Consider the following 27,310-nt stretch of genomic DNA (forward strand, 5'->3'; position numbering starts at 1 on the left):
AGCAAACTGATATGCTCACCTCTCTGTCACTTTGCTCTCATGCACTCCTATCAGCATGTTCCTTGTGAGCACATAAGCACAGTTGATTGGCTTCTTGAGCTGCTTCCTCCTTCCCCACTCTGAGTGCTGTTGTACAGGGATTGCAAGATGCCGATACCAGGTCAAATTCAGGCACTTACACTGCTTAATACATTTTATGATGTATTATTGATTACATTTATTTATATCTGCCTGGAGCGGAAATAAGTTGAAATGAAAGAAAGCTGAAATTAAAAGAAACATTGCAAGTAGTGTTTTTGTTTCTTCTTTTATTTATTCTTTTTCTCATTTAAAAGTAGGATACTAAATAATAACTAGAACATCTGTGGTAGAACAAAGACTGGTGCATTGTTAATGGGGTGCTTATTAAGTGACATGCAAGGCAATTTAAAGAGACCACCAGAAGTGTCTGTGATATAGTTAGACAGGTGCTCATAGAGTTTCTATAAGACTGCATGTTTCTTTGTAGAGTTCACCATTGGTTATGACTTCCAGCTGTTAATTGGATCACCTCTATAACTAATGGCACAAGGATTGAGATGAAAGAGTCAGCATGGTCATGGACAATTACTTAAGACTTAATTATGGATCGGAGCTTTAGAAAGACCAGCAGGTACCATATGGGAGGAGGAGACAATTTGTGAGATGCTCAGTGAAGCGTCTATCCTCAAAACCACTGTCCTGAGTCTAATGTTATAAGCCTCAACTTACTGTTATTACTCTTTAAAGTATCAATGTCGTGTCACAACTCAACATGTATATACAAAAGACTTGAAATTAGAGTAGAATAGAAGCTCATCCAACAAATGTGGAACTCCCTAATTGTTATGAGACAAGGAAAGCTTAGTGGGAGAAATATTCTTAAGCTTAGCATTTAAATGTTTGTTATAATTACTTGTTGTGTCACTGTCGCCTATATATAGAAGAGTTAGTGGATTGATATGTTTTTGATAATTTATAAAAGTTATATACAGAGTTGATTCCCTGCAAATTGATGGACTACGCCTAAAACCAGTTGCTCCAATTGTGCTGAGATCTGTACACTATATCCATATCAGCTAAGCTTTAATTGTAAATCTAAGCATCGATGGTTGGCAGAGACAACAAATTAGTTACTGTATCTGGTGTAGGAGATCAGTTGATTTGCACATAAAAAGCCCTCATCGCTGCATATTGTACACTGGAAGTGTGTTTTATGTAAGCTAAGGCTTACATAAAAGAATCTAAACAGCTTTATTACCAAAAAGTATACAATTGTTTGCAACTAAGTGGTTTTTAAAGCATGGAGACTAATTTGATTGTACTCAGTGGCATAATCAAATGAAGGGGTATCCGCAGGTGGTTGAAATCACTAGTACCAGGTATGTGCAGTAGAATCCCTACACAAAATATACACCCTGTATAGAAGCTGCATGTTTTACATCTGTAGATGCTGAAATATGTTGAAAAAGATAAAGATTGCACTCCTTAAATAAAAGTGGAGTTCCAACGACATGTTCTATTTTTTTTTTTTTTAAACACTTCTGAAGGTCAGAACATTAACATATAACACTCACGTGTTTAAAAGATTTGTCCCCCAATGTCCGCTGTAATATAAAAAATTAAGTTGTATAATCGTGTCCTGGCCATCCCCATTTTGCTTGTGGGCAAGTGAAGCGCACAAGCACTATCTTCCTGGTTTCGGTCCTGCTGCTGGACCAGCATGCACCTCCCTGTTCTCGCGCATGCACAGTTATGCGCCGTAGTGGCGCTGTAAGGTATACAGGTTGCCATAACAATGGACGGCATCGTCAGAAGTACCCGCCCCATTGTTATGGCAACCTAGCCCTCGGTGCAGCCCACTGACGCTGAAGGAGGCAGACTTTGAGGGACCACATAGCAACAGGCATAAAAAGGTAAGTAAAAAAAAAATTTCTCCAAATGTTTTTTTTCATATTTATTTCATGCACATTAATGACATTTTTTTGGGGGTGGAACTCCACTTTAAATAAATGTGCCAAAACTATAAAGTGCCAAATTAAATAATATTTGATAAAAAGCACGGTTTTGGTTGTCACATATTATTCAGTTTGGCACTTTATAGTTATTGCACATTTATTTAAGGAGCACAATCTTTGTCTTTTTGTCTGTTTACAACAAGTGAAATCTATTTATTTATCTATGTATTTATTTTTTCTGTCTGTGTCCCATGGGGGGGGTGGATGTTTCTTTATGTCCTGTCTCAAGACACAACAGGAAGTAGGAGGAGATCTCCCCAAAGTAAACAAGATCCCTTTTTAGAGAGCTGTCACCAGAAGAATGTGTGCTATTGGAAGATTTGCCCTCTATTTCTGACAAATTACATTTTAGGTTTTACTTCACTTGACAACGGTCATCAGAATAAACAAGGAAGGTTAATCTCCTCAGCAGGGAGACGGTTAGAAATAAAAATCTGACTGATATTCTAACACTTCTCTGCTCTATTCAAAACAGCAAAAAAAATTTAGATTTTCAAACCAACAGCTCATGCTTAGATCCTCTTTGTGATCATAGTATGTATCAACCAAAAGATTTTGCACCACATTTTCAGATACAGTGATACAAACCGTGGTATCTTAAAAACAATGTGCATTAATTGTCACCTTTTGGCTTTCTGGATAGAAGTATTTCAAATCATTCACGCATATAAAACTCATCTTATTAATGCTATAACACTCTAATGTAATTCCAAATATAAATTTTCCATTATTTTAAATGTGCAGCTTTCATTAGAATTATTCCTGATGGTCCTGCAATGAAGGTTCTTGTTCTGGCAAGCCCTGTTATAGAGTGACAACGTTTTGTCCCAATTGGCTCTTGCCTTGTCACCTTGTCACATGGGCCTCCAATAGAGACTACGAGTGGTTTAGCACACTTTCCTTTAAGTTTCTGTATGTAAAATGTGCAAGGTTGACAAGTACCAACTCTCATTGATGCCCAAGGTACTGTATCAGGTTCAGATAGAATGTAATTGTTAAATAAGTAATCTTGCACATTTACACTGTAATAATTAAGGACTGACCATTTAGATACACACATAAGCCAAATCATGGCAGGGACCCTTTAAATCTTCTACATTATACAAAAAAACAGCCTTGCCAATTTACTCATACAATTTCTGCTGCCACAATAAATCGAAAAAATATTTTAATAATTTGTTGAATTGTGCAACTGATTTTTTTTTTTGAATAATGTGTTTTTATTAAGAATATTTAAGACTTATAGCAGAAGCAACATAATACTATATGCCATGACTGAAGCTCTTGGTAATTCATATTTATGGTTTAAACACCAATATTTGCAGTTGTTTCACAAAAAAATATTCACTGTTGATGGAAGATGAAGACAGCTCAATACAAATGCTGGTTTTTCATCAGAGTGTGTGACAGATCATTTCATTGGCCAAAAAACCATATAACATTCCAAAGGAAAAGATGATTAGAATGGCTGGATATTTTCTAAAGTTTTGCTTCTCAGCCAACGGTCTGCTTTTATGATGTATCCTAATCAGCAGATATTTTCCTTTAAAGGAAAAGATTGTGAGATTGTCAAATCATTGACCTGCATGGTTGGCTGATGCTTTAGAAGGGTTTTGGGTGCTGTTGCATTGTCCGATGCATTAGGTAGACCACAAAACACAGGAAACTGTTTTCCTTTTTACCCCTTCTTGTTTTCTTCTTCTTCTTTTTTTTTTTTTTTTTGATCACTGTATCCTCAAGAACCTGATAAAAGTGATCATGAGATATGTTTGCCAACATTTTATTTGCTTTTTCAACCATTGCGCGAATGTCACGAAAATCCATGGTGTTAAAAATGCAAAATATTAAAATCACATTTTTTTCATGTCTCCCTTTAGCATTTTACGGTGGGATAATGAGACAGATGTCTCTCAACTGGAAGGACATTTTGACATTGTTATGTGTGCTGACTGGTAAGTACATAAAAATGGTAACTCATGTTAAAAAAAGAGGGGGAGAAAAATAGATTTGTTGGAATAATTGCGCTGCTCTGCTCTCTGACGGCTAAGCAAAGTCAACAAATGAAGCACTAAACCGCCTTAACCTCAACAAATTAATATTCATCTCGATGTGACAGTCATGAGGTAGTCTTCTATCACGGAGTAACTTGTACCACATTATTTCCTGAAGATTGAATTTGAGAAGCATTTCCATTTTGTGAAATTGCCTCTGTTTCATGCTTGACGTATCAGTAAATGGACGACTTAAGCAAATTGCAAATAATTATGGTTCAGGGAGGAACAGTCTGGAGGAAAGGGAGTTTATCAACACAAACAGCTCAATTAGCTTACTTGTTACTAAAGATCTGACTATTGATATTAGTGCAAGGTTGTGCTTTTTTTTTTTTTTTTTTGGCATTCAAGTGATCGCCAAAATAATGTTTTCTGAGCAAACCCGCTTTAACAATCTGTTGTGACACGAGCTATCTTAAGTGGGGTCCCAAATAATTCATGTATAAGAAAATGTCTTCCAGTGATCTGTGGTCTTCTGCTGAATTGTAATAGCTACTTAGAGGGTTTTAAATGCATATGAGACCTTTACAGAAGGGAAAAAAAATCAGCAACTTGTATACGTCAATCGTTCAAGAAGAGAAGCAAATTATATCTGATGTTTCTGAAAGCTGCTAAAGTTAAGTAGACAGTTATTAACAGCAAGGTAATAGGGAGGAACATTGTATCATATTCTTTATTCTCTGGATAAATCATCCTACGACATATTGTAACATGTAATTAAGAGAACAGGTATTATTTCAGTGGAGTTGTCAGAAATAGCATTAATCAAGCTTGTCACCATTTTAGTTCAATTCATAGTTCTGCTTCTTTACATTGAAAGATGTGTATTTTCCTTTTCTTTCTTTCTTCCGTTTTTTTTTTTTTTTAGCTGAACTTTATTTTTTGAACCTGTACCAAAGATGTTCAAAATATTTAAAACAATTAAATAATTGAAACATCATTTTATCATTTGATGTACTGTTGCTTTAAATTGGAAAGCGATTTTATTAGATTATCCTTTGATGGTTTTCCTTTTAAGAAATCTGCCTTTTGTTCAGGGATATCCTTGAGAAAGTTACTAACTACCTGGTAAATCATTTTATAGTGTTGCCTTTTATACTTCAGCCCCGGTAAGATTAATATTATGAAAAATGTTTGTTACTGAAACTCTGCTCGTTCTGTCATCCATCAAATAGTAACAGCTCAAACGTGATGAAATACGGGCAAGGTTCTTTGTTCATAAAAAGACAAACCTGGGTTTGCAGCTAAACCACAAATAATGTGTCCCCGAGATGCATCATCTGATTAAAATAAAGAGCTAAACAACACCATATGATTTCAGCAAGTAATTTAGTAAATGCCTTCCTCACCAAATATTAGAATGGATACTACAGGTTTCATTGCACAGATGAAGTTAATGCTCAGTAGGATTAGACCAGATTAAGTATGAAAGTCAGATCAGAGAGCTGGCGGACATGAGCAGGAGGGCAACAGTCTTCTCAGGGGCTTAGACAAGCCTCACATATGGATGTTTTCCAGATTACGTGGGTGAAGCAAGGTCTTGCCAACAGATTTAGAGTTAAATTTGCTCTTCACACAAATATCAAAACAACAGTTGCTATGGCCATTTTCTACTGCCCATGATAATCACACCACACCATCCAATTTGAATAATAACATGGGCTGTTGGATTTTAAAGGCTTTTTATGTATTTATTTATTTATTTCTCCATAGCGCCACAATTTAGACAGCAATTTCAATATCTATATTTTATTTGTAATCCTTTATTTTGTATTTACATTTTTTTATATTTCTGAAAAGTTGAAAAATATACCTGTGTAAATTAAAATGAAGCTATTTTTATCAATATATTTATAATAATAAGTTTGCTTGGGTTATGTTATATTTTGCTGCAGTAATTTTACAGTTAAGTTTAATAATTAATGAACATCTTTACAATATTAAAAGATATTTAATACTTTTGTATTGTAATGTAGCTTGGAAAATATTCAGATAAATTATATTTGCATTTCCATTTTTCAAGTACATAAGATTAGATTCAAAAGCAAATTTAAACTAACTTCAAGAGAAACTATCTTATATATATATATATATATATATATATATATATATATATATATATATATATATATATATATATATATATATATATAGTATCTTGCATTTTTGTAAATATTTTATTATATCTTTTTATGTGACACTGAAGAAATTACACTTTGCTACAAAGTAGTGAGTGTACAGCTTGTATAACAGTGTAAAGTTACTGTCCCCTCAAAATAACTCAACACACAGCCATTAATGTATAAACCACTGGCAACAAAAGTGAGTACACCCCTAAGTGAAAATGTCCAAATTGGGCCCAATTGGCCATTTTCCCTCCCCGGTGTCATGTGACTCGTTAGTGTTACAAGGTCTCATGTGTGAATGGGGAGCAGGTGTGTTAAATTTGGTGTTATCGCTCTCACTCTCTCATACTGATCACTGGAAGTTCAACATGGCACCTCATGGCAAAAAAGTCTCTGAGGATCTCAAAAAAAAGAATTTTTGCTCTACATAAAGATGGCCTAGGCTATAGGAAGATTGCCAAGACCCTGAAATTGAGCTCCAGCACAGTGGCCAAGACCATACAGCGGATTAACAGGACAGGTTCTACTCAGAACGGGTCTCGCCATGGTCGACCAAAGAAGTTGAGTGCACATGCTCAGTGTCATATCCAGAGGTTGTCTTTGATAAATAGACGTATGAGTGCTGCCAGCATTACTGCAGAGGTTGAAGGGGTGGGGGGTCAGTCTGTCGGTGCTCAGACCATACGCCGCACACTGCATCAAATTGGTCTGCATGGCTATCATCCCAGAAGAAAGCCTCTTCTAAAGATGATGCACAAGAAAGCCCGCAAATAGTTTGCTGAAGACAAGCAGACTAAGGACATGGATTACTGGAACCATGTCCTGTGGTCTGATGAGACCAAGATAAACACGTGGTGTCAAGCGTGTGTGGTGGCAACCAGGTGAGGAGTACAAAGACATGTGTATCTTGCTTACAATCAAGCATGGTGGTGGTAGTGTCATGGTCTGGGGCTGCATGAGTGCTGCTGGCACTGGGCAGCTACAGTTCATTGAGGGAATAATGAATGCCAACATACTGTGACATACTGAAGCAGAGCATGATCCCCTCCCTTCGGAGACTGGGCCGCAGGGCAGTATTCCAACATAAGGACCCCAAACACACCTCCAAGATGACCACTGCTTTGATAAAGAAGCTGAGGGTAAAGGTGATGGACTGGCCAAGCATGTCCCCAGACCTAAACCTTATTGAGCATCCTCAAACAAGAGGTGGAGAAGCGCAAGGTATCTAACATACACCAGCTCTGTGATGTTGTCATGGAGGAGTGGAAGAGGACTCCAGTGGCAACCTGTGAAGCTCTTCTTCATTTCGCTTTCGTCATTTACCGATTCCTCTCAGTCTGAATATAGATATCAGATATTCCAAATCGTTGACAACCCTTAACTAGACAGTACTTGTTTTGGTTGCTAAGCATGAACCTGTTTATTGAAACCTGTGTACACAGAGATAACACTCAGGACAATCCCCCCCCCCCTTTGCATTCAGGGCAGGGTTGACTGTGCAATCAGCAGGGAGAGCTGTTGGAGGAATTTCCCCCCTCCCCTCTCACAGCTAATCTACATACACATCCCATAATACCCAAGACAGACACAATAGAACAATGGAATACAGCCATGCCCCAAACGACCCAACACAAAGCACATCATATTATAAGACAATATACAATATATATATATATATATATATATATATATATACAGTATATATATATATATATATGTACAAAACATTCCAGTGTGGTTGTACAGTGAGTCTGATTAGTACAGATCAAACTGGGGTGACTTAGGGACACAGGGTGACTTAGATATAGGAGGTGCATGGGGAGCTGAAACAAGGGTTTCCCAACCTCCCCAAGGAATTCTGGATTCCACGGGCCCCCCGCCAAAAGTGACTCCCGTCACATCTCTCCCCTTTCGGCAGCAGACTAACACAGGAGGAGACTCCAGACGGGTTGACTCCGAAATGATTCAGTAGTTCCAGTACCCTAATACCGGTATACACAGAGTATCCCATATAAATTGTCCCAAACATATCATTACTCACCCAGCCAACCTCTGCCTCTCTCAGAGAACATACCCACCGCTGGGGAGAAGTGAGAACTGGACCTTCTCCCTGGAGTCCTTTCAACCACTGGGGAGAAGACAGGGTGGCTGGGCTCACTTCATCATGCTGTTGGGGATCTGGGCCGACTGCCCAGCATCCCTGGACTATACAGGTGGAGACCATAGTCCCATCCACCAACAACAGGTCAAGCTGCAGTTGTGAGGTGCCAATTGCATTCTCTGCGTGGAGCTCTTTTGCTGGAGGCTCAGTCGGTTGTTCTGGAGTTGCTCTGTATTCCTAGATATCTTCCAAACGCCACTCCAAATTGCTTCCAAAGTCAGGGTCCTCAGACAGCTTCTCTAATAACAGCCCCAGGCTGCTGTAGTCAAAGCCTTTTGTTGGGGTGTTGTCTGGTGTCCATGGGCACACTTGGGCTACATACCAGGGGAGGGCTCTGTAGCTCTCATCCAACCGCATCTCCACCTGGACCAGCCTGGTTACCTCAGCTTTCCATTCCTTGTGTGGTTTTCTCCCCAAAAACACCATTCACACTTCGTACTGCGACCAGTACCTTTCCTGGAAAGAGGAGAGAATTTTTCCCTGGTGTCGCTGCTCACGGGCTAGCGCTTCCTTTCAGCGTTCCCAGTGGATATAATCATACCATCCTAGTAGGACCTGCTCTGAGACTGGTCCTCTGTGCTGTATCTGCATCTCTCGCAACCTCCTTCTAAATTCCTGTTCCATGACAGCTGGTATCTGTACCTCTTCTCTCCTCTACTGCTATCCAGACCTTGGATCCAAGTGGAGGTTTGGATGTCCCAGACTGCAGGAAACATCCCACCGCTGCCACCAACGTAACGAAACGTCCCACACTCGTCCCAGTGCTTTCGTCATATACCGCTTCCTCCCAGTCTGAATATAGATAGCAGATATTCCAAACCGTTGACAACAAATAACTAGACAGTATCGTTTTGGTTGCTAAACATGAAACTGTTTATTGAAACCCAAGTACACAGAGGTAACACTCAGGACAATCCCCCCCCTTGTTTTCAGGGCGGGATAGACTGTCCAATCAGCAGGGAGAGCTGTTGGAGGAATTTCCCCCCCTCCCCTCTCACAGCTACTCTACATACACATCCCATAATACCCAAGGCAGACAGACACAATAGAACAATGGAATACAGCCACACCCCAAACGACCCAACACAGAGCACACCTTTCAGAAACCATAAATCAGACTGAGACAGAAGTACAGTTAAATCATACTTGTTTAATAATAATACAAAAGGTAAACTGTATGTGTAGTCAAAACATAGCCAGAGTTCAGGAACCGTAACGGATAGTCAGACAAGCCAAAACGTCAGGGAGCCAGAGAACAGCATAGTAGAACAGCAAGCAGGATCTGGAGCCAGAAAGAATGTCAGCCAAGCAAGTCTTTAACAGGAACAGAGGAGAGCGTCTCTAGAGATGTGACCAAGTGAAGGCAGAGATCATCTGGACTGGACAGCTTAAGTAGGCAGGACTGGCGAGCAGGAAATCATCAACAGATCAGTCACTGTGGAGAGATAGGAGCTGGCAATTAGCCGACAGCTGAGCGGCCAGCTCAGAGAAGGAAGGGCTGAGCCCAGCCCTGACAGTACCCCCTCCTTAATGACCCCTCCCCCTCGGAGGACCACCAGGCTTGAGGGAAAAACATCTATGGAAATCACGGAGGAGGACAGGGGCATGTACGTCCGAGGATGAGACGCAAGAGCGTTCCTCCGGACCGTACCCTTTCCAATGCACCAGGTACTGTATGCGCCCACGGAACCTACAGGGAATCAACTATGGACTGTACTTCATACTCCTCATGGTTCTCACCCTGTACAGGGTGAGGACGAGGCACCGAGGTGGTAAAGCGGTTGCAGACCAAAGGTTTTAATAAGGAGACATGAAATACATTTAAGATACGCATATTAGAAGGAAGGTCTTATGCGTAAACCACTTAGTTAATCCTGCGAAGAATACAGAAAGGCCCAATAAACCGAGGTGCGAACTTCAGAGAGGGAACACGAAGTGGAAGGTTGCGAGATGAAAGCCAGACCCTGTCCCCAACCTGGTAGGAAGGTGCAGGCAGGCGTCTGCAGTCAGCATGGAGTCTGTACCTATCATTAGTATGTTGCAAAGCCTCCTGGACTTGGAACGATGACCACGGAGATGGTCCCCTAACGCAGGAATACTCTGCGGAACAAATGAGTCAGGCAACATGGTAGGCTGGAAACCATAGTTCACCATAAATGGGGACAATCGGGAAGCGGAATTCAAGGCACAGTTGTGAGAAAACTCCGCCCACGTTAAGAGGTCTGACCAGTTGTTATGGTCAGAAATACAGCAATGTAGGAATTGCTCCAAGGACTGATTTGCTCGTTCTGTGGCCCCATTAGACTAAGGGTGATACGCAGGGGAAAAAGCAAGCTGAATTCCCAACTGTGCACAAAAGGCTCGCCAGAACAGGGACACAAACTGACTACCCCGTCTGAGACAATCACTTTGGGTAGCCCATGTAAGCGAAAGAGCTCCCGAGCAAAAATGGAAGCCAGTTCCTTAGAAGTGGGCAACTTCTTAAGTGGAATACAATGAGACATTTTCGAGAACCAGTCAACCACCATAAGGATAACTGTGTTGCCCTGGGATTTGGGTAACTTCACAATGAAATCCATAGACAGGTGGGTCCAGGACCTCTCTCCATTGAGTATGGGTTGTAGGAGGCCCACTGGAAGGTGTTGTGGAGTCTTACTCTGAGCACACACGGAACAGGCAGCTAGGAAGACGGTTACATCAGCACGTAGACTAGGCCACCAGAATTGTTGGGAAATGTCCCAAAAGAGTTGATTCTTCCCAGGGTGGCCAGCAGCCTTGGGAGAATAGTAAGTCTGGAGCATGGAAGTGCGGAGACTCTCTGGGACAAAGCAGCGGTCACAAGGTTTTTCAGGAGGAGCATGGACCTGAGCAGCAAGAATTTTGTCACCCAAAGGAGAAGTGAGACTGGTGTGAACCGTAGCCAGAACATGATCAGGAGGAATCACAGGAACTAGAACCGACTCCATCTTGGAAGTAGAGGGAAATTGTCATGACAAAGCGTCAGTCCTTACATTCTTATTACCAGCTAAGAATGAGACAATGTAATTGAAACTAGACAAGAAAAGAGCCAATCGCGCCCTTCTGGGAGAGAGACATTTAGCCTCAGACAAGAATGTGAGATTCTTATGGTCAGTAAGAATGAGAACCAGCTGGTACCTTCGAGGAGATGTCTGCATTCTTTCAGGGCTAAAATGATCGCTAACAGCTCTCTGTCACCAATCTCGTAATTGCACGCCACAGGTGACAATTTCTTGGGAAAATGGCCACAAGGATGCATAGCGCTCTCAGAGGTAGGACGTTGAGACAGAAGGGCGCCATCTTCAGTCTCGGAAGCATCAACCTCAATGATAAAAGGTAATGTAGGATCAGGATGTGCCAACACAGGAGCAGAAACAAAGGCAGCCTTGAGACTCTCAATGGACTCCGGAGACCAACCCTGTGGGTTACCGTCCTTTCTAGTCATATCAGTCAGGGGCTTGACCAGAGATGAGAAGTTACGAATAAACTTCTGATAATAGTTGACAAAGCCAAGAAAACGCTGCAGAGGACGTAAACTGATGGGTCGAGACAACTGTAAGACTGCTGAAAGTTTCTCTGGGTCCATCGAAAACAGCAGTGGAAATGACATAACCCAGTAATTTAACCTGTTTACGATGGAATTCTCCAATAGAGATTGTTCTCTCTCAGTTTCTGAAGCACACGACAGACATCTGTGTGGTGGCTCTCCAGGGACTTGGAAAATATGAGGATATCATCGAGATAATCCACCACACATAACTGCAACAAATCTCGGAGGACATCATAAATAGATTCCTAGAAATCTGTTGGGGCGTTACAAAGGCCAAAAGGCATTATGAGGTACTCATAATGGCCTGTTCTGGTATTAAACGCAGTTTTCCGCTCGTAGCCCTCCTAAATCCTTACAAGATTATATGCCCCTCTCAAATCAAGCTTTGTGAAAACCGTTGCTCCCTGGAAGAGGTAAAATAACTCCATAATCAACGGAATCGAATAGGCATTTTTAATCTTGAAAAGATTGAGACCCCTAAAATCAATACAAGGTCTCAGTTCCCCACTCCTGTTCTTCTTCACAAAGAAGAAACCAGCACCAGCAGAAGACAAGGATTTATGGATGAAACCTCGAGAAAGTGTGTCTGCAACATACTCCTCCATGGCCTTATCCTCCAAGATCGACAAAGGGTAAACCTGGCCACAAGGGGGTATGGCACTAGGTTGAAGGTCAATTGCGCAATCATATGACCGGTGTGGAGGCAAACTACCGGCTTGACTTTTGTCAAAGACATCACTAAAATCGTGGTACTCCTCTGGCAAGGAGGAGATTGAAGAGGTGCACAGGACCTTGCTACCTTCTGGAAGCATGTCTTACTGCATTGAGAGAACCTCAGCACGGAGCCAATCAAAAGAGGGTTGTGCCTCTGTAACCAAGGATCACCAATAACCAGCGGAAACTTAGGTGAGGAAATAACTTGGAATTGGATTATCTCATGGTGAAGAACCCCTACGGCCATGGACAACGGAACAGTCTTATGAGTCACATGGGCAGGCTGTAGAGTTCTCCCTTCAAGAGCCTCAATGGCAAGTGGTGTCACGCAGCTGCAGCAGAATCGAGTGCTTCAATACAAAGGCAGCATCAATGAACATGCCTGCAGCCCCAGAGTCGATTAGAGCCTGTATCTTGAGGGACGACTCAGCCCAAGAAAGGGTAACCAAAACCAGGAACGCCACCTAAGGTCTGTCTGTGACAGGACCTCAAGGTTCGGGCGTTCCCTGGACGGTTAGGACAAGACTTCAAAAAATTACCTGCCTGGCCACAATGAAGGCACAATCTCTCCCTCTTCCTAAGGGTTCTCTCATCCGCAGAGAGAGACGCAAGAAGCCCAAGTGCATGGGTTCATCTTCACTGACCTACTTGGTACCAGGAGGCATGGGAGGTGAGGGAAGCAAGGATGGGACTGCAAAGCTCAGAGACAAATGTACAAGAGGCTTCCACAAGCGCTCTTTAAAAGACAGTGTTTCTCTGAGTCTGGAGTCAATGAGGATGGCAAACGTAATCAACTTCTCCAGCTAAGTGGGTATATCTCAGGCTCCTATCTCATCCTTGATGGTTTCCGAGAGACCATGAGAAAAAGCAGCCACGAGGGTCTCATTGTTCTACGCAACCTCTGCTGCCAGAGTATGGAATTCAGTGACGTAATCTGCAACAGTTCTCGTACTCTGATGGACATGAGGCACTTTTCAGCAGAAGCGGAGCATGCAGGAACGTCAAATACCCTTTTAAAAGAAGCCACAAACTCTGGGTAACTCAAGAAAACAGGTTTTTACATCTCCCATAGAGGTTTTGCCAGTCTCAGAAAGCAACGATATCATGAAACCTACTTTGCTTCTATCCGTGGAAAACACTTGGGGCAGCATCTCAAAGTATATCTCAACCTGGTTGAGAAATCCTCTGCATTGGACTGGATCACCCCCAAATCGCTGGGGAAGCGGGGGGCGAAACCAGGCATACCTCTTATAGAGGTAATACTCGAGGCAGGTACCTGCACAGAGACTGGAGTAGCAGCAGGGACGGCCTGCAACACAGGTTGTACTGGAGCAGCCACAGTGGGAGGTTCCAGGTGCACCGTGCGACTCCGGAGCATTTGTAACGCCATGGCAAACTGTTCCATGCGGTGATCCTGCTCATCCAATCTGGAAAAAATATTACCAACAAGTGGATTGAATTCTTCTGAATTCATGGCCTTCGCCTACTGTCAGAAACCATGAATCAGACTGACAGAAGTACAGTTAAATCACTCTTGCTTCATATTTTTTTTCCAAATAGCATTTTTATTTTCAAACACATGTGCAATATATTGTTTAAGAGAAAACAGTATGTGCAATGGCGTTACATAAACTTAAGTTAACATATAATTTGCTGATGCTAAACTTCTATACTCATAGACAAAAGTATTACTAGGTGCCTTCGGTAGTTCAGTGTTTGTCGTCTAGTGATTCATTTGTTTTACATGTTATTGGAGTACATGCTTCACCACTGCAAAACTGTGGTTATATGTTCCAAAACTGTAAAAGTCATAAGACTATGCAGTAGGAGAAATTAGAGGTGGGTAGTGGGGGAGAGGGGGAAGTGAAGAATAAGGAGGAGGAGAAGAAAAAAGGAATGAGAATTAGAAAAAGGGGGGGGACATAGAAGTCGTTGAGATGGTGGTGGTACCTGGTCAAGGCGGGTCCTCCCGGAGGTGCCATGGCTCCCAGACCCTGTTATGTGCCTCCAGTCTGTCTTGTATTCTGGCTGTCATTTTTTCCATCACTTCCATGTCCTTAATTCTGGCATAAAGATCCTCAGCAGTTGGTGGGATAGAGCGTTTCCAGTGTAAAGCTATGAGGCATCTTGCTGCCGTTAGGACATGACGCACTAATTTCTTATATGGGGTGGAGAGTTTGAGTGGTGATAGACCTAATAAAAAGAACTTCGGGGACGCCGACGCCTGGACCTGTGTGTCCAATAGGCGATCTAATAATCTCTGGACTGTGGACCAGTAAGGGGCCAACAGCGGGCATATATATGTAAGAAGGTGCCCCTTGCTCCTTGGCAACGCCAGCACCTATCGGAGGTGTTAGGGAAGATAGTATGGAGCACCTCTGGGGTCATGTACCACAGTAGGAGAATTTTATAGGAGTTTTCCTAATACAGTGAGCATATTGAGCTCTTTGCTGCTTGGGACCAAATGGCCTGCCACTGTGTCATAGGAATGTCCTCACCAAGGATCTTTTCCCATTTGGTCATATAGGAATGTTTACCCTGCCCATCTTGGGAGAATGTGTTTAGGATCTTGTATATGCCCGATATGAGCCCTCTTTCGGCGTTGCCTGCCAGAATCATAGTTTCGAATGGGGAGGGAGGTGAAAATTGTAGATTAGGTGTTATAGTAAGTGCATAATGTCTGATTTGTAAATACCCATAAAACGCCTGTCTAGGGAGTTCATGTTTATTTTGTAGATCAGTAAATGGCAAAAGTTTCCGTGTCCTAGGATCCACCAGGCTTCCAAAATGGCACTCTTGTTTCATATTAATAAAAAAAAAGGTAAACAGAGTAAACGTAGTCAAGACATAGCCAGAGTTCAGGAACAAGAACGGATAGTCAGACAAGCCAAAACATCAGGGAGCCAGTAGAACAGCAAGCAGGATCTGGAGCCAGAAGAAATGTCAGCTAAGCAAGTCTTTAACAGGAACACAGGAGAGTCTCTAGAGATGTGACCAAGGCGAAGGCAGAGATCATCTGGACTGGACGGCTTAAGTAGGCAGGACTGACGAGCAGGATATCATCAACAGGTGAGTCACTGTGGAGAGATGGAGAGATAGAAGCTGGCAATTAGCCGACAGCTTAGCAGTCAGCTCAGAGAAGGAAGGGCTGAGTCCAGCCCTGACAACATCATAGTACGAGGTACGAGACAATATACAATGTATATCTATATATATCTATCTATATATATCTATATATATATATATATATATATATATATATATATATATATATATATATATATATATATACATACAACATTCCAGTGTGGTTGTACAGTGAGTCTGATTAGTACAAATCAGACTGGGGTTCTCGGTCACCCTGTGCCCCTCTTAGGGACACGGGGTGACTTAGACATAGGCGGCGCATGGGGAGATTAAACAAGGGTTTCCTAAGGGATTCTGTGTTCCACGGGCCCCCTGCCCAAAGTGACTCCCGTCACAATACCTTTAGGCTTTTAAATGAGTTATTATGCTATATAGCATGTTTTTGCTAATAATCTTGATTCTTTGTATGTAAAGACATGTATGTTTTAATGCTTACTATTTTCCTGCATGTGAGCATCAAAACTATTGGCAAGTGAAGCCATAGCCAACTTATTCCACCCCGCAGTCTGTGTAACATTTCGTGCATTCATGCTAAGCCCATATCTCGGCCACACTTGCGCACTAGGCACAGCACTTTCAGCCCTTGATGTAAGCTTTGCTATTGCAGCGGCAGTGAACTTCCTCTATGCTGCTATAGCAACATATACACAAAGGTTTGGTAGCTCATGTGCGGTAAGGAACAGTGTGGCCACACCTTCAATAAAGACAAATGCTTCCATCCCTTTGTATACATGTAGTTGTAGTAGCAGCAAAGGAGGTTTGTTGCCCTGCTTTCGGAACATGCACACAAAGGGATGGAAAGCCGTATGGTCCTGTCTCCGCAATCCCTCAGCTGTACTCTAGCCCACTTCCAGCCATCCTCTAGGCCACCTCCATCCGTCCTCTAGCTCTTCCCCAGCCAGTCTCTAGCTCTCTCTCAGCCATCATGTAGCATCCTACATCATTCTCCTAGGCAAATTAAGTAAGGAGGACTTAATAAAAAAGGTATCTACAGATTTAATTTTTTTTATTAGAGGCAACACGATCAGAGGCAACACGACATTATATCAGAGGCAACACGACAAATAGACTGAAGATCCACTTTAAGCACAGGTGCATTCAAACACTATGCCTGCCTGTTCACAATGTAGCAGATTGTTTAAAGTGACAACCCACACTCCCATTAGGAACTGTTTTCCATCACCAAACTAGTGCCTAAGATTGTTTTAAAATCTTCCAGAAAACAGCTTGAAGCTTGTTGAAAGCTTTTGCAAAAGCTTGCTGTGCACACTGCTCATATACAACCTCAAGTCCATGTAAAGCAGGTCCTAAAGAGGTCAAGCCATGAAAGACTTTATCAAGAATCCGGACATTTATGGTTACATTTACTATATTTGTACAAATAAAAGGTTTATATTTGACTATTTAGTTTTTCTGAGTGTGGCTCTTGTAGCTGAGAGTCAGAGGTGAGAAACATCCAGAAGTCTGACACTTGCTGCTTTGTCAGCGCATGTTGATAAGACGTGTTGTCTTCCAACTCCTACGTAATTATTACATAATAAAACATCAACCCTTGCAGTTTTTTGCATTGCTCTTAAACACAGAGCGCTATTATGTGATACTGCTATGAATGTTCAGGAGACAGCATGAGAATCTGTCACCCAGAGAAGGATGACTAGAGTATCCTTATACAGAGTAAGTTAAAGAAGTATCACTTTTTTTTACAGTATTCAATAGTACTTCCTAAGTGCCCTTTAACCCTTCACGCCTAAGGGCAAAACAAATCATAATGCTTAAGCACAATTTTGCAACTTTGACCTGTGTTAGTAAAGCCGTGTATATCATCACAACTACTTTGTGCATCCAGGTGGATCATACCTTGTTTTTTTAGAACAAATTGGGCTTTCATTTGGTGGTAAATGGTAATGGATATCTCCTGATTTTTTTTTTAATTATCAAAGGAAAACTGGCCCAAAATAGTAAAAATATTTTGTTTTATTTTATATATCTTGCTACTACCATAACCTTCCACCAAAGAACAACCCAAAATAAATTCTCCTGCTCCTGAGGATTGCAGCGATACCACATATGTGTATGGTGTTTGCATCTGTGGTACAACCCAGAAACAATAATGTGCATTTTACAATTTTTTTACGCTACCTAAAACACACTGACACTAATACCAATTAAAAAAAAAAAAAGTACTGACCCTGACCTTGACCCATACACTAACCCTGGCACTGACCTAGACCAAACCTTGATCTAGGTAATTGTTTGTATATTTTTTTTTTCTTTGCAAGTAAAGAGAGCGAAAACGTAGGGGCGGGCTTCACAGTGACTGATCAGAATTGGGTGTTCTGGGTTACCCGTATGGGGCCTGGGGCTCTCGTGAGATCCCAGTCTCTCTGCTGGGAGAGAGGGAGATACACAAATATACGGCCCCACAAAAAAACAGCCCAGTCTAGTGGGACTACATATTTGTGGGAGGTCGGTGTCAAGGGGTTAATACTAGCTGCACTGTTGGACAGGGACCTTTCCTTGGTGCATGGTCATCTTACACTGCAGCTAGCAAAGCGGTGCCTTTCTCTAGATCCCAGCACTTGCCCGGAGCAGGTGCCAGTACAAGCGAAGGGAGATGAGGCTGCTGACATGCCAGGGGCGGGAGGCAGAAGCTGAGACAAAGAACTACATGTTCTTTTCCCTATTGGGAACTGAATGCTGGAAAAAACGTGTGATACTTCTTCTTTAAAACAACTTTGCCACACAAATTTGAAAGGACAGTGTCCCCCCCCCCCCCGCGAGTCCCCAGAGCTCATATCTACCTGTTCCACTGCTGTCTGCACTGTACTGCAATTATACGGGTACCTGTAGAGGCTTCTTTATCTGATTCATCTTCCAAGTGTGTTGGATGCTTGATTCTCCACTTACGCTCATGGTTCAACCCACCAACCCCTACATCATTAGAATGTCCCCTAGTGAGGCCAGAAAAATAACACAAGTATCAGATTCCGAAGATTCTTAGGACAGCTGTATCTCTTCAATATAGCACAGGTTAGTGGCGTGACAGGTAACTATGAACCCTCTTCTTTGCAAGGGGAACTTTATAGGCAAGCCCGCCCACATATGATAATTGTAGACTAGATATTTAAAGTCTTTCATAAGTCTAATCATGACTGTTTTTCTTCAAGCTCGAGTAGGCGCCTTAAAAATGTAATGCTTGTGATGTGCTAAAGTGATATTTAAAAACCTTTTAGGAAAATATTTATTTTTGCCTTTTACTGATATAGTAAAACCATACTCTAGACTGCAGTTAGAGGATATCACAAAATGGAGGCACGTTACAACATAGAACTCTAGCCAAACAGCTAAATAAAGCCTGCCATAGATGGAATCTTGGCCAGTTCAGCAGAGACCAGCTCACTCTGCTCAAAAATTCTGGCTCATTCTTGGCATGCCAAGAAAAGATCCAGGTGGTGGAAACAATGTAACTCTGGTGTGCATGCAAATCACAACCGGAGGTGAAACTCTATACTTAGGAGAGACCTTTCTTAAAGTTTGAAGGTTCAAATCTCGACCAGTTCAACAGGGACATGGGCAGGCTGATTTACCCAAGTTGATTGATTGATCAATCAAATTGGGTACAACCAGCCTTTTGGATTTTTCAGGCGATTATTGCCAGTGGCTATAGCCGGTAGCAATAATCACTATGTGCTCTCCTGGCAGGGATGGCTCCCCTCCACTGGAAGAACACTGTAGCTCCGCTGGAGGGATTTCCCCATGAACACTGACTGTGTAGATGGGGGAATGAAGCGATTTTCTTTCTGGTGGCAGGAAAGAAAATCTCACCATCTATGGCCAACTTAACTGAAATACATATATACAGCTTCAGTGCCTTGAAAAAGTATTCATACCCCTTGAAATTTTCCACGTTTTGTCATATTGCAAACAAAAATGTAAATGTATTTTATTGGGATTTTATGTGATAGACCAGCACAAAGTGGCACATAATTGTGAAGTGGTGGGAAAATGTTAAATGGTTTTCAATTTTTTTTACAAATAAATATCTGAAAATATTTGTATTCTGTCCCCTTTACTCTGATACCCCTAAATAAAATCTAGTGGAACCAATTGCCTTCAGAAGTCACCTAATTAGTAAATAAAGACCATCTGTGTGTAATTTAATCTCAGTATAAATACAGCTGTTCTGAGGAGCCCTCAGAGGTTTGTTAGAGAACCTTAGTGAACAAACAACATCATGAAGGCCAAAGAACACACCAGACAGGCAAGGGATAAAGTTGTGGAGAAGTTTAAAAAAATATCCCAAGCTTTGAACATCTCACGGAGCACTGTTAAATCCATCATCCGAAAATAGAAAGAGTATGGCACAACTGCAACCCTACCAAGACATGGTCATCCACCTAAACTGACAGGCTGGGCAAGGAGAGCATTAATCAGAGAAGCAGCCAAGAGGCCCATGGTAACTTTGGAGGAGCTGCAGAGATCCACAGCTCAGGTGGGGGAGAATTTGTCCACAAGACAACTATTAGTCATGCTCTCCACAAATCTGGCATTTATAGAAGAGTGGCAAGAAGAAAGCCACTGTTAAAAAAAAGCCATAAGATGTCCCATTTGCAGTTTGCGAGAAGCCATGTGGAAGAAGGTGCTCTGGTCAGATGAGACCAAAATTTATCTTTTTGGCCTAAAAGCAAAGCACTAATTGTGGCGGAAAACTAACACTGCACATCACCCTGAACACACCATCCCCACTGTGAAACATGGCGGTGGCAGCATCATGTTGTGGGGATGCTTTTCTTCAGAAGGGACAGGGAATCTGGTCAGAGTTGATGGGAAGATGGATGATGGATTGTTGTTCACAGATGCTCTCCATCCAATCTGACAGAGCTTGACCTATTTTTCAAAGAAGAATGGGCAACAATTTCACTCTCTAGATGTGCAAAGCTGGTAGAGACATCCCCAAAAAGACTTGTAGCTGTAATTGCAGTGAAAGGTGGTTCTACAAAGTATTAACTCAGGGGGGCTGAATACAAATGCACACCACACTTTTTCACATATTTCTTGTTCAATATTTTTATTGAATTTTTTGCATAAGAAAAGACAAAGTATAGCAGATATTATAACAAGGGATAAATATATGAACAATAGAGACATATCAATATAGTCTTTACTAAAATAATTCTCACAGGCTAGGAGAAGTCAGAGATAATAAGTAAAATTTTAAATTAGTCAATAAATTGTGGACCACAATATTAATCAAAATTTATATATGAAACATATAAAGTATGCCTCCAGACCACCTAACCACCCCTCTTGGGCTCAAACTGTGGATAGGTGGGGGCATGGATAATCAAAAATGATATTGCTAATACAGATAGGAATTAGTCCATATAGTACATCTGAGAGAATAGGAAAAAAATCTAAATGGGGAACGAAAAAAAGGAGTGATACTCTCATTATAAATTATTGACTATATTTAACTATTGGAGAAGAAAAATTGTGAAAGTCTAATATGTATAAAGGCATTACTCATTGATAATGAGATATGAGTCATTCAAATAAGATGTAAGGATATCCCTTAATTATCAATAACATAATAAATAATAAAGGAAAAGATATTAGAGAGAGAAGAGAAAAGAATAGAATAGAATAGAATAAGAGACTTATACGGGCATTATGACCTTAGTGCTGAATATTAAATAAAATTTATATAGGTTTGCCCTAGAAATTAAAGAAATCTAAGAGAAATAGATAGTAAGATAAGAATAAAAAGAAGAGAATAGAGAAGAAAAGAAAAGAATCCCCCGAAGTGGTGTCCCGACTCCCGACCTAGATAAGCAATAATACATCGATATTATAGGAACTTTAATAGGGTAACATCAATGACTGGTCGAAATCTGAAGAAAAAAAGTGTTTAACCCATGGCTGCCAAATCATACGGAATTTATTAATATTATTATCTTCGATAGCTGTCATTTTTGCGAAAATAAGGGCCTTGTTCGTTCTATGTTTGACTTCTGCCACAATCAGAGTATTAGACTTCCATGCTTTGGCTATAGTTTGTTTGGCTGCAGTATTGATTTGAATGAGCAATTTGAATTGATTACGGGTTATGTTATCCGGTTTAAGATTTAGGAGTGCAATGGCTGGATCTAGTGTTATAGGAATTTCTAATGCTTTAGATGCCATGGCAAATACTTTTTTCCAGAAGTCTTGTGCAATCGGGCATTGCCACCATATATGCAGGTGGGTACCTGGTGAGGAACAACCTCTGAAGCAATTACTAGGATAAGAAGGAGTAAATTTAGCAATCCTAGCTGGTACTAAATACCAACGCGCCAAAACTTTGAAGTTAGTTTCAATAGCAAAGCAATTAGGGGAAGAGGATTTGGTAGCCATCCATATGTTAGACCAGTCATCGATAGTGAATGTCTGTCCTAAATCTGTTGCCCATTTAGCAGTATAAGACGGAAGTATATCATTAGGAGTATTAATGAAATTTTGATAAATGAGTGAAATAATCCCTCTAGCATGTGGGTCACTCATACAAATATGTTCAAATTGAGACAATTGATTAAGCATAGTACCGGTCCTAAGAAAAGGTGTATAAAAATTCTTGATTTGTAGATAACGAAATATTTCATTACAAGGTAATTCATTGTTATCACATAAAGTAGAGAATGTTTGAAATTTATCAATAGAGACTAGTTTATATAATCTAACCAGGTTTGTAGAAGACCAAGCAGAAAATGACTTTGGAAATTTCCAAGCAGGATAAAAAGCTGGGTTCCCTAGAAAAGAAAGAAGGGGATTGTGCATAGATTGAAGCATATGAGATTTACCAAACTTATCCCAAATATTTAATGAATGTTTCGTAATGGGGTTAAATAGATGAGATCTATCTCTAGGTTGCATCCATAACAAATTGGCTACAGATATGGGGTCACTATCAATATATTCAATAGCTACCCAAAGGGGTATTTCTTCCTTAGAATGGTATTTAGTTAAAATTGATTAAACAAACAAATAAACAAAAGAAGCAGCGCTATAAATCAATTATGTGATACTAAACCACAAATAGTGATTAACAGTATATAAAGTTCATAAACAATTAAGTGACACAATAAAGTTCAATCAGTGAATGGAAGTTTTCAAAGGTGCAATGGATGAAAAACCGAACACCTGGGTCCCTTGTTAGGCAAATACAGATGGGACTGGATATACCTTCACCACACCACAGTGTTATGAATAAAATGGACGCTTACCAAATGGCAAGCTTAAAAAAGCTTGTGACCTTAACCCGGTCGGGGCCTTTCTTGAGATGGGACACCGTTAGACCACTCTTCAGGCCGTGGATGGCTCACTATCCTCCACATAAGGAAACCAGGATACAGAGAATACTATACTCCTATCTTGGAGTTGTTCTCACAAACAATGCCCCAAAAAAAGGAAAGAGCACATAGCGTAATCCTGGATGGATATTTATTCAAGAACATTAAAATTACACTTACAGTGTGTCGAATAAAAACAGCATGGAAAGCCGGCCGGCTAGCACGAACACCCGTCCTACAGACGGTAGATACAGCACGTCAGCACGCCCGACGTACGTTTCGTCACACTTCTGACGTCGTCTGGGGCACGGACTTCCATTCACTGATTGAACTTTATTGTGTCACTTGATTGTTTATGAACTTTATATACTGTTAATCACTATTTGTGGTTTAGTATCACATAATTGATTTATAGCGCTGCTTCTTTTGTTTATTTAATTTGTAGTGTGTGTATCTCACCTTTAAGCAGCTGCTCTCTTTTCAATTGTTCGTTATTTATTTACTTGATTGTGTTAATTGTGTATAGTATATAGCGCGGTGGTTTCCTCTTTTATTAGTTAAAATTGATATTTGTGCAGAGTGATAATAAGAGGAAAAGTTTGGTAACCCCAATCCCCCACATGTTTTGTTAAGGTAAAGAGTGGATTTAGATATACGGGGTTTAATATTACCCCAAATGAACGACATCACTTTACTTTGTGTAATTCTAAAGAAATATGATGGTATAGAAATCGGAAGTACTCTAAATAGGTATAAATATTTCGGTAATAACGACATTTTTATAGTATTTATCCGTCCCAACCATGACAATGGAAGAGAGGACCATTGTTTCATAAGGCCTGTGGTCTGTTTCAATAGAGGTAGATAATTGACTGCAAAAAGATCAGAAAGTGAGGATGTGAGGTATATTCCTAAGTATGGTAATTTATGAGAGACCCAATTAAATGGTAAGGAATTTTGAGCCTGTTGAAGTTCTGAGACTGATAAAGATATATTTAGTGCATTTGATTTAACTGGGTTTACAAAGAGTCCTGAAATATGTGCAAATTTATCAAGTACGCAAAGAAGATTAGGGGAGAAAATGTGGGGATGTGATAAAAAAATAAGGATATCGTCTGCAAAAAGACAAAGCTTGTGTTGATAACCACCTAATTCAATACCTTTGATGTCTGGAGTAGATCTGATTAATTGTGCTAAAGGTTCTATAAGTAGAGCGAAAATCAACGGGGATAGGGGGCAACCCTGTCTCGTACCTCTTCTAATATCGAGCATTGCCGATTTATAACTGGCATATTTAATATAAGCCTTCGGGTTGTTATAAAGAGAGGAAACCCAGGTCAGAAAATGTATTCCAAAACCCCATTTTTGAAGCATATACTGCATATAAGGCCAGGTAACTGAGTCAAATGCTTTTTTGATGTCTAAAGATAAGAGGCAGGTTGGGATGCGTCTGGATTTGGCTGCATGAATGAGTAAAAGGGATCTCCTTATATTATCTCCTGCTTGTCTCTTGGGCATGAAACCCATTTGGTCCCTGTGTATAAGTTGATCAATAATATTGTTCAATCTAGATGCCAATATTTTAGCAAGCAATTTAATATCCAAATTGAGTAGGGATATAGGGCGATGATTAGTCCAAGAGGTAGTATCAGAACAGGGTTTGGGAATCATAACTATAATAGATTTTAATGTCTCAGATTGAAATAAGTGTCCTGCCAAAATAGAATTGAATGCTCTAGTCAAGATTGGAGTTAAGATGTGTTCAAAATTTTTATAATATGATGCCGAAAACCCGTCAGGGCCCGGTCTTTTATGGAGTTTTAAACTTTTTATAGCATTCTGAACTTCAATATTTGTGATAGGACACTCAAGTCTCTCACGTTGTTCATTAGCTAGAGTAGGGAGTTTGATATTGGAAAAAAGAGTATCTGCATTGATTTGATTAAAATCATGAGTATATGAATACACTTTAGCTAAATCAGAACAAAATATTTCTAATATTTTAATTGGATTACTAGTGTACGCATCACTTGACGTTTTCAGCCGTATAGCTTTTTCACATATTTATGTGTAAAAAATTTGGAAAACCATTTATCATTTTCCTTCCACTTCACAATTATGTGCCACTTTGTGTTGGTCTATCACATAAAATCCCAATAAAATACATTTACGTTTTTGGTTGTAATATGACAAAATGTGGAAAATTTCAAGGGGTATAAATACTTTTTCAAGGCACTATAATTCCTGGTTTAGCATTACTGCTAACCAGGTCAGCTCCTTGCACGCTGAACAGAGCCATTAATGCGATTCACTGTCCAATGAGAATGGGGTGGAGAGTAGACTAAAGCTGAATTACTGAACCACGAGAAAGAAACAATGTATGTCAACCCTCTGGCGGTGCAGTGTGGAAAACAGGTAGAAATCAAAAGATTAGCTATATGGAATTGCAAACCCTTTGGCATATATGTATTTTAACTATCTGTTTAACTGCCTGCCTGGAGTTTTCCTTTAAGATAATTTAACATGCAATGTGGAATACCATTTTTATTTTAATTTATGTTTGCAATTTGCCTTGTGCAATATTTGTGCTTCAAATTCTACTTGATTTTTAATGTGTAATATTTATTCTTGCGGTCTTCGCTTAAATGATAGCGCAGTGCAGTGATATATTATGCTGTCAATCAGCGAGACAGGACTTTAGGAAACAGCACAAGTAGCCTCAGTACCTTCTGTAATATTAGGTGCCTGATGTAATTCCATTTTTTCTGAAGCAAGGGTGGCATTGTCTGATTCCCTGAATAGTGAGGCAGTTGTACAGTCCTGGCTCATTTACATGAAAACAAGGTCTATTCAGGAAACCACTGGAACAAGTAGATTGGGCTTCATGTATATACATGATTACATTCAAGAGATGTTTGTATCCTTAAATCTTTCATATAGTTCCATGTTTACATTTAGAAACACTTGTAAGATTTGAGTGCCTTTTTCAAGAAGTTATTTGCAGCCCTGGAAACACTTAGTGGGCACATGTACAAAATACTGCAGGGATATTATGTATTTGCATTTGTATGCTATAAAGCCAGGAAGAAAGAAATGAGAGCCTATCGCAGGACAAGGTGTAGATCTCATACAAGACATACACTTATCCCGTGCTGTATTTGATGAAATAGAATGACGACTGTGTTTTGTGTACCTGTCGATCATATACTAAACAGGGTGGCATTCTGCTTTCTGAACCTGTGTTACCAACGAATTTATTAAAGCCCAACTGAACATTCTGTTTAAATCAGCTAAACACGTTCCAGGTGTGGTAAGCATACTTCATATTTATGACTGTTTGGGTTAGACTTCCAACTTCAGGTGAACGGACTCTGGCCAAAAGGAGGCATAAATTCTCTGCCCAGCTCTGCTAAGCCTCAGTTTTGCAGCAGGCAACGAGAAAAAGACCAAAAGGACTTTACAGGTACACCAAAAATCCCAATTTCCTAATCATACTACACAGAGCACAGGATAACTTATATTCATTACTACTTTGGATGTCCCAAAGCATTGGACTTGAAAGGTGGGCATAACAGCAACAAGACCAACCAAACTCAAAGGCCCACTACAAAGCCATCTGCAAGACCTTTCACCCAAAGCTGGTGTCTGCAGAGGCATGAGCATCTACGCATGAAGAGAAGACCAGGTGTAGAAGCCTGGCAAACTTGAGCAACAAAAGCTTGATGATAAAAGAAGCACTGGCACTCCTAATGAAATGGGCTTCGACCGGAAAAAAGGAACCTTATCTCCACTGTTTGCATCCACTACAAACTTCTGAGGATCCCTGCTCTGGGACACAAACCTGTCCAGTTTGTTGTTGAATCTGGACAATCCACATTCAAACATGGACAATCGAACAAAGGTGGTTACCATCTTCCATAGCACTTTCATGCAGGCCCGAATTGAGGGACTTTCTATTGATCTCAGGGACTCCACCTGAGATCAAAGAGACCCAGGTTTCTGCTGCACTTACTAGTCCAACTGTAGGGCCAGAAAGCCCAGTCTTCACCCTTCATGACAGGGCCCTCAGGGTCTCAATCCCCCCCCCCCCCCAGGGTCCAGCATACCGCCTGCTGTGTCAGAGCTAGAAGACTTCTGTTTCAATATGTTTATTGGGTTTTTGGAAATAAACAAGAGATTCCT

General features: G+C 40.6%; 1 protein-coding gene across 3 annotated transcripts in view; it reads left to right on the forward strand.

The window, feature by feature from the left end:
• The window catches only part of CAMKMT (calmodulin-lysine N-methyltransferase), a 685,679-nt gene that overhangs the window by 552,098 nt on the left and 106,271 nt on the right, over positions 1-27,310 (forward strand). For all 3 annotated transcript variants that reach the window (XR_012244021.1, XM_073628476.1, XM_073628477.1), the window contains one exon: positions 3,914-3,988. Coding sequence is in view for 2 of the 3 variants with exons in the window: in XM_073628476.1 (XP_073484577.1) it covers positions 3,914-3,988 (75 nt within the window). In the remaining variant the exon portion in view is untranslated. The remainder of the gene's footprint in view (positions 1-3,913; positions 3,989-27,310) is intronic.

Source organism: Aquarana catesbeiana, linkage group LG04, assembly GCF_042186555.1.
Source record: "Aquarana catesbeiana isolate 2022-GZ linkage group LG04, ASM4218655v1, whole genome shotgun sequence".
NCBI lineage: Eukaryota > Metazoa > Chordata > Amphibia > Anura > Ranidae > Aquarana > Aquarana catesbeiana.